Source organism: Triticum dicoccoides, chromosome 6B (assembly GCF_002162155.2).
Source record: "Triticum dicoccoides isolate Atlit2015 ecotype Zavitan chromosome 6B, WEW_v2.0, whole genome shotgun sequence".
In the NCBI taxonomy this organism is placed as follows: domain Eukaryota; kingdom Viridiplantae; phylum Streptophyta; class Magnoliopsida; order Poales; family Poaceae; genus Triticum; species Triticum dicoccoides.
In genome coordinates this window covers 562,400,639-562,415,427 of record NC_041391.1, presented here as the reverse complement: position 1 = coordinate 562,415,427, position 14,789 = coordinate 562,400,639, and the positions used below count along the sequence as shown (strand labels likewise).

Here is a 14,789-nt window from a genome sequence, read left to right as displayed (position 1 = left end):
ATCTGCTTTGGGATACTCTCATGAAACATTTCACCCTACCAGATCATTTCACAGAAGCAGATGTGCAGAAAGTCAAGGACGCTGCTCTTAGGAAGATGGCGGTTGCATTCAAGAACCACAAGAATCGTGAATGGGACAAGTACGTCAAGGGAGGAAGGAAGACTCCAGTATTCGAGGGAACACTAGAGAACCAACGTGCTCATTGGGACGATTTCGTGAAATTCAAGGATTCGGAATTAGCTAAGGAACGGTCGAGAATAAACAAGAAGAATGCCGAAAAAAGGATAAGTTCCATAAGCTGGGGCCAGATGGCTATGCGGTGGCAATGCCTAAGTGGGATAAGTCTGAGAAAGAGATGGAGGATGCAGGTGCCACTCCGGTTACTAAGAGCTGGCCCCCCAGGGTCAGGACTTGGTTCTATGCGCATGGGGGGGGAGTTGGACCCGAAGACAGGCAATGTTTCGACGAGGGCAAGTCTGAAGGGAGCCGACGATGCGATACTTGTTGCAATAGAAGAGGCACGATCGGGGGTGTTCCAGCCCAACAGAGAGAACGACGAGCTTACGCGTGCCCTGGGAAATCCTGAACACCCGGGAAGAACACGAGGCAAGGGCGCTATTCCGTGGTATGAGGGGTTTTCAGACTGGAACACCGACTACAGAACCCGTGCGAGAAAGAAGATTGCGGAGGAGAAGAAGAGGAAGATGGAGGAGGAGCAGAGGAAGCGGGACTATGAACGCCTTCAAGGCCTAGAAGCAAGTCAAGCGGAATTGGTAGTCAAATTCCAGCGGCAGCAGGAGCAGATCGACTCACTTACCCAGCAAAGGGGGTCTCAGCAGCTGCAACAGCTAGCGAATGATCCAGCATTGGATAGCACCGCCCCATCCATGCCGAGAAGCAGCGTGGGTTCCGCCCCGGATGATGCAATGCTGGGTAGATACCCCGTGGATGACATCACGGAGAACACTAGCTGCGAGCTACACGTCAAAATGAAGAACATATCCATGAAGGTGGCGGACACCGTTGCTTTTACAAATCCCCCCGAGGCAACCTTCCATTGCAACCCGATTCCAGCGGGCTATTCTCGTGTCTTGGTTGATGAGGTGGTGGACCCATATTCGGAGCTAGAGCTTGACTATCCTGGAGGTGACGACGAGCGCTTTCTCGGAGACGCCAAACATCGTATCATCCTATGGAAAAAGGATTGCATCATCTTTCGAAGGCCACCGACACCGCGTCAGCCGACTCCTCGTCGAAGTCCGTCACCGAGTCAGCAGTCTCCCGCTCCTGCAAGTCCACCAAGTCCGGCAAAGTGTCAGGCCACTCCTCCTCCAAGTCCGGCAAAGTGTCAGGCCACTCCTCCTCCTCCAAGTCCGCCATAGCGTCAGACATCCACTCCTCCTCCAAGTCCGGCACAACCTCAGGCCACTCCTCCTCCAAGTCCGGCACAGCTTCAGGCGGCCACTCCTCCTCGTCCAACTCAGCCCCGTCAGCCGTCTCCGCCGCCTCAGCAATCACAGAAGAGACACCCCGCAGCTATGGTGCATAGCGGTACGAGTCGAGGTAGTACAGGAAGTACAGGCGGAGGCAAGCGATATAAATATGGTCCAAGCCTCACGCCTCTTCCGCAGAGGGCTTATGACAGGTCCGAGGAGGAAATCGCAGCCATATCGAAGTCCGAGGTGGAAGCCCATTTTGCACCGAAACCGCCACCGCCGCCAAGGGAGAAAGTGCCTGAGGAAATGATTGACCACTTCATTCATATGGCTCAACCACCAGCTCCCAAGCCTGTTGACACAGACTATGAGCGCCACATCAGGAAGTTAAATCGAGCACGTCTACGTAAGGAGGCGAGCTCGGGATCGAGCAAAGAAGAAGTAGCTGTCAAAAAATGCGGGAAAACCATTCCCCAGCTGGGAGAACAGGCGGCGCAATCGATCCCCTCGCTTGTTGTGCCAACAACACGTGACAGTACGCGCGCCCAATATTATTGTGGGCAAACAGTTTACGTTCCTGAGGTGGGCAATGTGGTAATAACGGAGGAGCATATAATGCAGGCTGAAGTTCTCAAAATCACTATTGGACAACTCCTCGAGATCGAGCCCATGCCTGTGCTTAGAGAGGATGAAATAAAACGGAAATATGTCCTGGGCCAACCTTTGGTCGAGCCAGACAAGGTCAAGAACCTCCCAACGAGAATGTATGAATTGCATCAATGGTACATGAACATTACCAAGATTTCCGATCGATTGTCCCTCATGGTGAATGTCAAGGAGGAGCATTACTACCATGAGAAAGCTGTGTCCGTTGAGTATTCTGAACTGTTTCAGTTATACAATCAAGACGCACTCGATAAATCTATCGTCAGTTGCTATTGTCTGTAAGTGATTTCTTTCTGTAATTTAAGTCTCAAGCTAGCTGTAGTGATCCTTTTGATCAATCATTACCTGTAATTATCCTTACTATATTTTTTTCTGTGGTATTATATGCAGGATGAAGATGTATGAAATGAGAAAAGGTGGACGCTATGGCATTGGGTTCATTGACCCAAACACCGTTAATGAATACACATAGAAAATAGATGCACGTCATCAAAAGGCCGTAGAGGACAGCATGTTAGAGTTCTTGAAGCGCCTCAAATACAATGAAGATATACTACTTCCTTACAACTTCCAGTGAGTCACACTGTCTTGTACTACAAATTCTCTGTTTTTGCCTACTAGCTAGCTACATGTTTTTGCTTACATATGCCCGCTTAATTAAGACATGCAAACGTGTGTGCATGCAGATATCACTGGGTCTTGTGTATCATTAAAGTTGACGCCGGAACAGTTGAAATACTGAACTCACTACTCAAAGAAAAAATTGACTATAACATCTTGTTTGGGATAGTCAACAGGTAATTTCAATCATTATTAACTATATATCTCGGCCTATTTAGTTCGTCATTTCATAATATGAACTATTTAATAACCCCTTTATTCATTTTCTTTGTCGGCGGGCAGGGCTTGAGCAAGGTTCATCAGCGTCACGGAAGGCGAATGGAAAGAAAAGCTTAAATGGGGAAGACCCAAGGTAAGTAATTAAGTAGTACTAGCTAGCTAGCTAGCTGCCATCTCTTTAATTATCATGCTTGATTAATTATTATCTGATCAAATTCCATTCTCGTAAAGGCCCTGAAGCAGGTGCAGGGGACTGATCTGTGTGCATTCTGCGTTTGCGAGAACATTCACATGATGGCGTCCGAAAGGAGCAGATCTCAAAGACAGGAATGGGTACGCTTGTCAAAACACTATTCACAATTTTTACACCATTATCGATATCTAGTCACACAACTAATACACATGCATATTGATCTCCTTCTTAACAGTTCGGAGAGGTGTGGGAGAAGCTCCTAGAAACGGAGCGCGTAGAGGCACTTCAAGAGGAAATAGCGGGATTTTTGCTCGACTAGGTCATAAATCCGAAGGGAGAATACTATTACCCGCTACCGCCCCCATGAAAACCACTTCCAATTATCATCGTGCTCCGAAGGCACCAATTAGGCTAATGCCACTGGCTCCGAAGGCAACATGCATATGTAGGAGAAATTATATATAGCTATACATGTGTGTATGTGTGAATTAATTAATATGATGGTTTGTGAGACATTGATGATATATATATGCATGATTGGTTCTACTAGAAATTCTATATATATATGCATAACGTGTACAATGTGTAGTATCGTAAAATACCAGCAAACGAAAAAAAATTAAAATAAAAACACAAAATTAAATGAAAAAGAAATCATAAAACTAAAAACCCCCCAAATCTTATAGTAACGGTTGGTCTTACCAACCGGTATTAAAGGGCTCCAGGCCCCTGGAGCTGGCTCGTGCCACGTGATTTCCCTTTAGCACCGGTTCGTGCTGAACCGGTACTAAAGGAGGGGACCTTTAGTGCCCACACTTTAGTGCCGGTTATGAAACCGGCACTAAAGGGCCTTACGAACCGGTGCTATTGCCCGGTTCTGCACTAGTGTCAGGAACGCCGTCACCTGGGGTTGGTGTGATAGGAGGCATATGTAAGTATGCCATTCAACCCCATCCGAGAAGGAGATCATGTCGAAGTGATATTGAAATGCGAATGATAACATACCCCATGATGTTGCCAAGACCTAGTTCTTCCCAAATGGCTGCTTGTTCATCAGTTTGGTTAGCAGTTGGTACAACGATGATGCTCTAACTGTATCGGCAGTGGACGCGGCTTGTCTGACGTACGGCCCACACACTGACGTGTGGGCCCAGACCCACCCGTCAGCGGCCCAACGGCAGGGGGCCGTACGTTAGGGGATCCGGCTCCATCGGCAGTAGGAGATCGATCTTGACCATGCGATGTCGTGGCCGATACGCGAAGGAAAAGAGGATGTCCCTCGAATCCCCTCATCTCGTCATCTTCCAAAAACAAACCGAGTCTGCAGTTGCAATCCCTATACGACCGCAATCCCCTCTTCCCCAACAGGTCGAATCCGCCCGCGTTGAGGAAGGATGTGCTCCCAAGCCCCCAAATCCCTAGACCTAGACCTCGACCCCGATTCCGAACCCTGCCCCGGTGTGACGACGACGGCCGAGCTCCCCGGCGAAGCGGAGAACCCCTGCTTGTCGCGGTTTCGCCACCGGCGACTCCTCGCCTTCCTCTCGCGCCAGCGCTACGATGTCGCCTTCAACGGGTACGTCCCCTTCCCCAATTCAGCACAGGAACCAGTCCAGGGCTGTCTACTTGTTTGCGGAATTGATCTAGGTTTACTATTGCAGGCTGATGCTGCAGGCGAGCGAGCCCTTCTGCTTGGAGCGTCTGCAGGGGCTCGTGAGGAAGGGCCTGTGGGAGGACGCCATCGACTACCTTGATGGCTTCCTGCCTGCCGGCCCCAGGAGCCTCCACGCCCACGCCTTCCGCAACTTCCTCTTGATGCACCAGTACTTGGCCAGCATCGCCGCCGGGGATGAGTCCGCCATGGACATGCTCCGGGCCCACCATTGGATGCAGCACGTCGTTGATGCCAGCAAAACGAAAGCGAACCACACATTTCCTCGTGTCATGGCCCAAGCCCTGCTCTCGTCGGAGCAGCTCAGGTATCTCTCCCTACAACCTCTAACTTGCACGCATTGCTCATACCGTTGAATTCATGCATGGAGGGTTCTCCATATGAGTTTTCTTATTTCAAAAATGTGAATCACCCTATATGCTGGTTAGGGCGTGCATGGACTGGGATGGAGTGAGGAGGGAGGCTGTGTACATCCTCTCCAGGTTAGCTTCGAGGACCCCAGAGCTCAACAGGCCGCTCACATTGCCGACTTGCTACACCAAGCCGCACCAAGTGCTTCCCATTGACGTTGGCTCTGGGTAATTCATCTGATCTCAAGCCTATGCTAGTTATTTGCTGCTCAATGTGCACACTACAATCGGTGATATTTGCTAGATTGTGCAGGAGGCGGCGCGTGAAGGAACAGCGTCCCCAACTACGACCAGCCGCTGTTGCCAGGGCCATCCTTTTCAGGGGGAGGTAAAACAGCATCCACAATCTTATTTGCTGGGCTAATAGCATCTTCTCTGGTCCGGTCATCTCATTGACGTTTCTTGCTTCTTTGCAGTCAGCGTTACACAAGATCTCTAGCCAACTCAAGTTTCGGTATAACTAACGAATATCTCCTTTGCAGACTTGTGTACTCTGTACATACCTATCACTGAATAACCATGAATCTTTTTTCTTTCTTTGTAATGCGTAGAATTCATTGAGGATGCAAAGGAATGGTTTGCGACTATCATGGGTTTGTTTCTACTCTGCTGCCCTGTTGTTTTACAAAAGTAACCACCTTTTGGTATTTCATGTGTATGTCGTATGTGTGGCGACTGATGAACTCGTGTTATCTTCAGATGAAAGCTTACGAGCTGGTTCAGGTAAAGCGACTTCCCTGCTCCAACAAATTATGAAGGAAGGTAACCTCTCACTCTTGTTTTGCTCTCTACCTATGTCATTTGCCACCGTTTTGCTTTACTCTCCGCTTATGTTTCTCTCTACTTTTTACTGCTGTGGCTTTAATATTTGCCGATTTGTTTTGTTTCACTTGATTTATGCTTTAAGCATTCCTGTGATGTGGTCTATGAATCAGTAAATACCTCGGCCATGCTACATTTTATTGGAAGTCTCCCTTTTCGGTCTTAAGGGCATTGTTTGCCCCTATTTGTAGAAGTTTTCTCTAAATAATGTAGGCAAACGTCCAAATGCGAGCACATCACAGCCTGTTGGCCTACAATACCTTGTGCTGCTACATTCTGTTCCACCCCTTAGTGTCTGGTTGTAGTGCACATTGTTTTCCCTTATTTATCTCTGAACATCTTCAATGGAAACATCTTTCCCATAATTTTTCAGTTCTGTCATTCTTCTATTGCACTAGTAGAAAACAGGGCTTTCGTTCGGCCAGAAAAGAGCATTAATCCCGGTTGCATTACGAACCAGGACTAATGTGAGCATTAGTCCCGGTTCGAGCGGCGAGGGCACCGTACAGCCATTACTCCCGGTTCAAATGCGATCTTTAGTTTCGATTGGTGCCACGAACCGGTACTAAAGGATGCGATGCCCATTAGTACTGGTTCGTGGCACGAACCGGTACTAAAGGACCAACCTCTAGTACCGGTTCGTGGCACGAACCGGTACGAATGGGATTGAGACCTTTAGTACCGGTTTGTGCCACGAACCGGTACTAATGGTCCCATTTTCAAACCCTACCCCCCCCGGTGTATCACCATTTTAGTTTTCAAAAATATAAAAGAAAATGATAAAAAATTCAAAAAAAAATTCTTCGAGATGTAGTTATATTACTACATCTACTAGTTAGGAAAATTTAAAAACATAAATTTGGACATGTTTTGCAAAAAGTGTAGGGAAAATGTAAAACGGCTATAACTTTTGCATACGATGTCGAAAAAAACATATAATATATGAAAAAATTCAGCACGAAAATCCGCATCCGATTTTAACAGCCTATGGCCTGTTTGCAATTTTTTAGAATCCTCAAATTCTAAAAGGAAAAAAGTTATGCTCAAATTTTAGTTTTTTTTGAATTTTTGTTAAATCTGGTCAAACTACTTATTCAAGAAGTATTAGTGTTACTAAATAATTATTCAAGAATATTAGTGTTACTAAATAATTATTTTAGTTTTTTTCAATTTTGGTCAAATCTGGTCAAACTGTGGTCAAACTATGGTCAAACAATGGTCAAACTACTTATTCAAGAAATATTAGTGTTACTAAATAATTATTTTAGTTTTTTAAAATTTTGGTCAAATCTGGTCAAATTATGGTCAAACCGTGGTCAAACTACTTATTCAAGAAATATTAGTGTTACTAAATAATTATTGTTTTTAGAACAATAGTTTCAAACTCAAACAGTGAAATGTGTGACTTCATGTTCAAGCTAAATTCCTGAGGGTTAATAGGATTGACATCTTACTATTGTCAGGAAAACAACAAGTGCAGACTTGGAAACGAGGGAGAATAGAACCCGGAAGTTAAGCGTGCTCAGGCTGGAGTAGTGAGAGGATGGGTGATCGTCCGGGAAGTTAGATGATTTGGAATGATGAGGGGTGATTAGAGATTAGAGGTTTAATTGAGCAGTGATGAGGGGTGATTAGAGATTAAAATAATTCAGAAATTTGAAATTAAAAAAAAATCCAAAAAAAATTCATAAAATTTTCTTTAGTACCGGTTGGTGTTACCAACCGGGACTAAAGGTGGACCTCCCAGCAGCGGCCACGTGGACGGCCTTTAGTCCCGGTTCGTGTAAAAACCGGGGCTAAAGGGGGAGGCTTTAGTAACGACCCTTTAGTCCCGGTTCCAGAACCGGGACTAAAGACCCTTATGAACCGGGACAATAGACCCTTTTTCTATTAGTGTTGGTTGCTTCACATTCTATGGCTATTCTATTTGCATGATATTTCATGATTGCACTTCCACCAGAAATGGTGCCTTCCTTTTGCTTAGTCTGTGTTTCGCTACTTGCTGCTATTCCAACTGTCTGCTGTGCTGCAGGTGCTCCTGTTGCTCCAGTTTCGCTGGCAAGTCCTGTTAAAAGTTCTGGTACCTCATCATTGACAAATGCAACGGAGTCATCTAGCAACGAGAGAGAGGAGTGCATCTACATACCCTTGTAGGTCGCTGAGGGAGTCGTACTCGTCGTGATCCAAATCACCGAAGATCCTAGTGTCGAACGGACGGCACCTCCGCGTTCAACACACACGTATGATTGGGGAAGACGTCTCCTCCTTCTTGATCCACCCGGTGGCCCCACCCGGTGGACCCCCGGGACCCTTCCGGTGGTCCCGGTACAATACCGGTGACCCCTGAAACTTTCCCGGTGGCCGAAACTGGACTTCCTATATACAAATCTTCACCTCCGGACCATTCCGAAACTCCTTGTGATGTCCGGGTTCTCATCCGGGACTCCGAACAACTTTCGGGTTACCGCATACTAATATCTCTACAACCCTAGCGTCATCGAACCTTAAGTGTGTAGACCCTACGGGTTCGGGAATCATGCAGACATGACCGAGACAGCTCTCCGGCCAATAACCAACAGCGGGATTTGGATACCCATGTTGGCTTCCACATGTTCCACGATGATCTCATCGAATGAACCACGATGTCGAGGATTCAGGTAATCCCGTATACAATTCCCTTTGTCAATCGGTACGTTATTTGCCCGATATTCGATCGTCGGTATCCCAATACCTCGTTCAATCTCGTTACCGGCAAGTCACTTTACTCGTACCGTAATGCATGATCCCGTGACCAAACACTTGGTCACATTGAGCTCATTATGATGATGCATTACCGAGTGGGCCCAGAGATACCTCTCCGTCATACGGAGTGACAAATCCCAGTCTCGATCCGTGTCAACCCAACAGATACTTTCGGGGATACCTGTAGTATACCTTTATAGTCACCCAGTTATGTTGTGACGTTTGGTACACCCAAAGCACTCCTACGGCATCCGGGAGTTACACGATCTCATGGTCTAAGGAAATGATACTTGACATTGGAAAAGCTCTAGCAAACAAACTACACGATCTTGTGCTATGCTTAGGATTGGGTCTTGTCCATCACATCATTCTCCTAATGATGTGATCCCGTTATCAATGACATCCAATGTCCATAGTCAGGAAACCATGACTATCTGTTGATCAACGAGCTAGTCAACTAGAGGCTCACTAGGGACATGTTGTGGTCTATGTATTGACACATGTATTATGATTTCCGGATAACACAATTATAGCATGAACAATAGACAATTATCATGAACAAGGAAATGTAATAATAACCATTTTATTATTGCCTCTAGGGCATATTTCCAACACTATATGCGTAGGACTTGTAAACTGAGACGGAGGGAGTAACATAATATGTTACCATCACATAGCGCTTTCCAATGCATAATGAGTCTACAAAGTAATAAATGAAGACAACTATATTACCACACCTATGACACTATCCACTATGAAGGTAGTAACATAGACTAGTAACACATGTATGTTACTAGTCTAAGTTACTCTCCACTATGACTCGTCTTAGGCTGGTCATAGTGGGAGTAAGTAACATAGATGCCACATAAGCAAAAATGGTGATATGGCAAGTAGTTAATGAGAAGAGATGCAAATAGAGTAACATAATATGTTATCATCACATAGCGCTTTCCAGTGCATAATGAATCTATAAAATAATAAATGAAGGCAACTATGTTACCACACCTATGACACTACCCACTATGAAGGTAATAATATAGACTAGTAACATATGACTAGGCAGAAAACGCTAGGCTAAGGTTTGGCGAAAAAGTTGCTTTGAGTTGTGTGCTGTGAGTTACTCTCCACTATGACTAGGCAGAAAACGCTAGGCTAAGGTTTGACGAAAAAGTTGCTTTGAGTTGTGTGCTGTGAGCCGAGAACGCTGTAAGCTTTTAGTTGTAATTGCTTTTTTTTCTTTTTAGATAAAAGGCACCCTTTATTTCATGTGGTGGTGGACTCGAGAACCATACCTGACGGCCAACATCAGGAGTGTTCATCACTAAAGTCACAAGCCAAAATAAATAAATAAATAAATAAGGGACGCCAATACTTCCAAGATTTTTGGGTCAGTGATCCCCTCAATAACAACTGCCGAGGCCCCTTCAAAAACACCATGATCATCACTACAAATCACGCCGACAGCTCCTCTGGATATTGTAGGTGACATTGTTGCATCAGTATTCATTTTCTTGGTTCCATTCGGGGAGGGATCCAGTGTGGCCCTCTGTACATTTTCCTTCTGCTCATCTTTGATCTCCTCCAAGTGACGGTTTATAAACAGATGCGTTGGCACAGGGATTTGGAACTCGCTTTTGTGGATTGCCTGTCGCGTCGCATACCAAATACTAGCACGTAGATAGTGGCGCGCACCTCAATGACTTGGTCTGGACATGATGTTGCATAAGGAGAATAAGCAAAGCTTCAGATTCGTCATCTCATCACCATGAATTGGTAAAACTGCATCATTTTATGGTTCCAGTAGGTGGAGGGAAACACTGTGGCCCTTGAGGAACTGCAACAGCCCTCCTTTGTACATTCTCCTTCTACTGGTCTTTAATCTCCTCCAAGTAACGGTTTGTAAATAGATGCATCGACAAGGGGATTTGGAACTCGCCTACTCTCGCCTTCGTGGATTGCCCGGCGCCTCGCATACCAGATAGCACAGACTGACGAGCACCTCAATGAACTGGTCGTTGGACACGGTGTTGCACGAGAGTAACCAAAGCTTCGGGTTCATCGTCTCATCAACATAAAACATCTATAGTTTCACGTCCAAACATTGACAATGTCACAAAGGACGTTGCACGGAATAATGCAAATACCAGCACCTATATATTACAATATCGATCTATTATTAAGCAATACAATAACTGTAACAAATTACAACATCATTTCAATCCCAAATAACATAATCAGATAACATTCTTCAAAAGTTCAAATACAAGCACAAGAACCTTAAATCAAAACCCCAGTCATAGCTCATAGCAATACACAAACCACTTCTTGCACAACCCGATATATAGCTCAACAGTCGACACCCAGTCTTGCCATAACCAAACCTCTCCAGTAGCAGCGAACACGACTCCAGGCATATGTATTATCAAGTACGGGCTGCTCCGACGCTAGCGGTGCGAGACCAGACCTTTTTTGCGCCATTAGCCACGAAGGCAAACCCATAGGCATACTCAGTTTCCGTCTCAGGACAGATGATTGCTTCTCCCATGGTACTCGTGGCCTTTTACCCCCTTGTCTTGGCCCTCTTCATTCCAAGGCTGTTGTGGAAAGGGGATGCGGAACCAGATCTTTGCATCCCTTCCTCACGGAGGGTGCCGTTGAGCATTGCAAGCTCCCGGAGCTGCTGCTTCTTGAAGAAGTCCTGAGACTCGTCCTGCTTATAGATAATAGAATACAAGAATTTTGAGGCACTGATTCTGCAGAATCAGAAGACAAATAGAGGAGATATCAATATAAATACATACCATTGGCCTTAACAGATCCTCAAGGATCTCGCGGGCTTGCATCAGACGAGCATCAATAATTTCAACAGGCAGCTCTGCCTCAACCAATATATGTAGGGGTTCATTCAGATGTTCATATCCTGGCTTTCCACGCATCATTTCCTCCTACAAAGCATCACCACAAACTACAAGGTGAAGTCGACTGAAGTACAAAACAAACACAAGCATGCAGAAAGGGGGAAAAATAACACTTGAATGACATATGGTTACCACTGGAAACAGGCCGAAAACAAGTAGTACAAGCTTTTTCCGCCAGAACCAAGCAATTCTTTGGTTATAATTCACTCTTACAGAAATATGTAAGCTCAGAAATAACATAAAATAAAAATTAACAATAAGAAACCACTGGGGAGAAAGCTGAAAAACAGCCAGTATAGATAACAAGTGATAGGAGTGGGGTTGCCACAAAAACTAAACCCCAGGTTCTATTTATAACATGGGGTAATAGGAAAGGTGAAAATGATATACCTTTTCCTAAACATGCTTATGGTACAAATTTGCTTGAAACAAGCCAATAAATATGCTCCAGATTTGCCAATATATCTAACTGGGGAGATTAAGAAAGCATGGTATCAAGAGTTTTACCCGAGCTGGATCTTTAATGCTACCCCGGCCTCTTATAAGCACACGGCAGTCAGTAGTTGCCTCCACTCGCTTCAAGGAATTTCCTCTGGGACCAAGGATGCGACCAACGAAGTTGTACTAGAAAAATAAACAAAAAGCATCATAACACAACTCCCACAACAATTCAAAGTGTAATAACATAGTAATAGCACACTTACTGTTGGATATTTGTCTACTGGAATATCAACCCTCATTGTTTTCTTGACAATTAGTCCAGATGAGCTGCCTTGAGAACCTCCAAGCCAACTATAAGCTGATGAACTCTGCAATGGTTACAGCTCGATTATTTAGAACAATGGATATGGAGCGACAGGAGTAGCTTTTGCTGTAAGCACTTGAAAAGTTACAAAATTCAAGGCAAATGTAAAGAACTAGTCAAACACACATGACTTATGAGCAATCAGAATAGTTACAGGATTACAAATAACAGTTACCACGGTTCGTTTTGCTATCAATATCATAAAGATCTACAAAGTCAACACTATCTTCCAGTTCAGATACTCTCAAATATTGTGTAATAATCATCCCAACTCATCTTAAGGTAGCAACAAAAATGTGTAGTAATAAGTAGCATCACTGTGGCCAACTAGCATACTGACGTTAGCATGTCAATTAAGTAGCATGCTGGTTAGACTTCTGACATATGGTGCCGCATTAGTGAGTTAGTGTTAGCATGTTATCCGAAGTTCCAAAATCCAACAGTTGCGATACAGAGAGGAGTTTAATGGCATCTTTTGAACCCTCTGCCTGGAAGGGATAATAAAGTTAGCAAAGTTGGCATAAGGATCAAGCAGTATCAAGAGCATTAGCTTTAGCAGTGCAAAAAGCAGCTTGAAACCCCAGATTTAAGATTTCAGGAATAATAAATTAGCATAAGGACCAAGTGGTACCAAGAACGTAACCAGGTCTGTTAGTGTGACAGTCAGTTAGAGATGGTAATTAGACATGTAAGAGTAAGTTATGTTAAATGGTCAGTATCCATACTTCTGATTGAAATGCTGATGTCCATCCATTCATATCAGTTGCTGCTCCATTTGAATATAATCCTCCCGATGTTAGTGGACTACCATGTTCAAAGCCACTTTGGTTTAAAAGGGAGGCGTTCTCCAATAGTGTGGAAACACGTAAAATTTCTGTTTCAAATTGCAATTTCAAGAACAAGATGTAGAAAGTCAGCAGTTAGAATTAGTGATTAGCAATATACATATATACCTGACGAGTTAGTGTAAATAACTAATCTACAGAACCTTTCATCCCTTAACAAGGAAAATTTAACAAAGTCATAATAGTGTCAACTGCAAATCTGTATAGTTAGTTGTAAAGCACTAATAAATTATGCTGAAAAGATATGCGGATAAATTAATTAATTCGCACTTGCAGAAAAAAATAGTAGCAGAACAAATATTCATAGAACAAGCAGAATTCAACAATATAAATATAGTTACAACATTACAGCTAAACGGAGCAACACGAAAAAGGTATACATCAAATGCTTAAAATTTTGCATCCTAATTACAGCTATAATGTTGTAAGATTATTAATTACAGCTATAAAAGATTAGCACACTGGTGTTTATCCAACTAAGTTGGAGCTTCCCTGTGATCCTGGTAATCTAAAATATCCTCTGCCACAAATAATCCCATCAAGGAAGGATATATATTGCCCCATAGACATGCCGTCTAGTGTCATGGGCATCCGGGTCAAAGCTCAAGGGGGCATGACATGTCTCTTTATATCATGATTAGCACAGTTTTGTTAGGATTACTATGAATGAAGATTAAAGGGTGCATGGCAGCATCTATTTCTATGAATGAAGATTAGTTAGGATTACTTTCCCTAGAGACAAAGTAATAAATCCTCCTCTTCTAAATAACCCGTGGACTGGTAATAGAGAATTGCACGGCTGCAAGCTCACTGATGATCATGACACATTGGGACGTGACAGAAAATGAGGTACTATGCAGCTTAGTACTTTCAAAAGGCATGCCCCCATCAGGTTGCTGGATGAGACAAAGTCAATGTAGTCCAGCAAGCCTCAGCCAAGTTAGTGAAGCCATTCATCTAAGACTAAGCTACAATGAGATAGTCGTGGGACGCCATGCTCATAAAGATTAGGCATGTAAAGTTGCGGATGAGTACATGAATTCGTGGAGATAAAGATTAAGGCTGCGTTTGGCAGCTCAGTTTTTTTTTAAGTATTTGGAGAATACTCCATACTATGTTTTCTCAGAAACCACAGTTTTCAAAACTTTGAGGTGTTTCTCCAATACCATGTTTTTTTTAGTATTTAAGAAATAGGTCTTGACCACTCTTTTCGAAACTGAAGAAGAAATAAAAATGTGGTTTTTAGAAACTGAAGTATTCATTGCCTAGGCAACTGAATACTGAGGTTTTAGATTACTACGTTTTTGATAAAACCATGTTGCCAAACTAGGTGTCTAAACCAAAGCAGATGATGAGTGGCGAGGTGGGGTAGTGGTAGGTAGGGTGGTGAAGAAACAAAAGATATTAAAGAGTTTCCATCATTTGCTAACGCAATACTCC

The 14,789-nt window shown here is 44.0% G+C and overlaps 2 protein-coding genes across 3 annotated transcripts in view; one reads left to right on the top strand and one right to left on the bottom strand.

Annotated features, from left to right (window-relative positions):
- The first annotated feature begins 4,468 nt into the window (after window positions 1-4,468).
- LOC119321271 lies at window positions 4,469-10,106 on the top strand. The gene is made up of 9 exons (XM_037595032.1): window positions 4,469-4,711; window positions 4,797-5,114; window positions 5,236-5,385; window positions 5,471-5,545; window positions 5,634-5,671; window positions 5,769-5,810; window positions 5,917-5,979; window positions 8,072-8,139; window positions 10,026-10,106. Exons 1-9 carry the CDS (start codon window positions 4,530-4,532, stop codon window positions 10,104-10,106), a joined length of 1,017 nt encoding a protein of 338 aa, XP_037450929.1. The 5' UTR covers window positions 4,469-4,529.
- Window positions 10,107-10,913: 807 nt separating this feature from the next.
- Window positions 10,914-14,789, bottom strand: part of LOC119322225 (KH domain-containing protein At5g56140-like) — a 5,599-nt gene continuing 1,723 nt past the window's right edge. The window contains exons 3-7 of one of the 2 annotated variants that reach the window (XM_037595725.1): window positions 13,230-13,378; window positions 12,404-12,508; window positions 12,207-12,323; window positions 11,583-11,726; window positions 10,914-11,494 (exon numbers count right to left, since the gene is read on the bottom strand). In XM_037595725.1, coding sequence (XP_037451622.1) covers window positions 11,342-11,494; window positions 11,583-11,726; window positions 12,207-12,323; window positions 12,404-12,508; window positions 13,230-13,378 — 668 coding nt within the window. In that variant the 3' untranslated portion in view covers window positions 10,914-11,341. The remainder of the gene's footprint in view (window positions 11,495-11,582; window positions 11,727-12,206; window positions 12,324-12,403; window positions 12,509-13,229; window positions 13,379-14,789) is intronic. The other variant, XM_037595726.1, reaches the window with a different exon arrangement.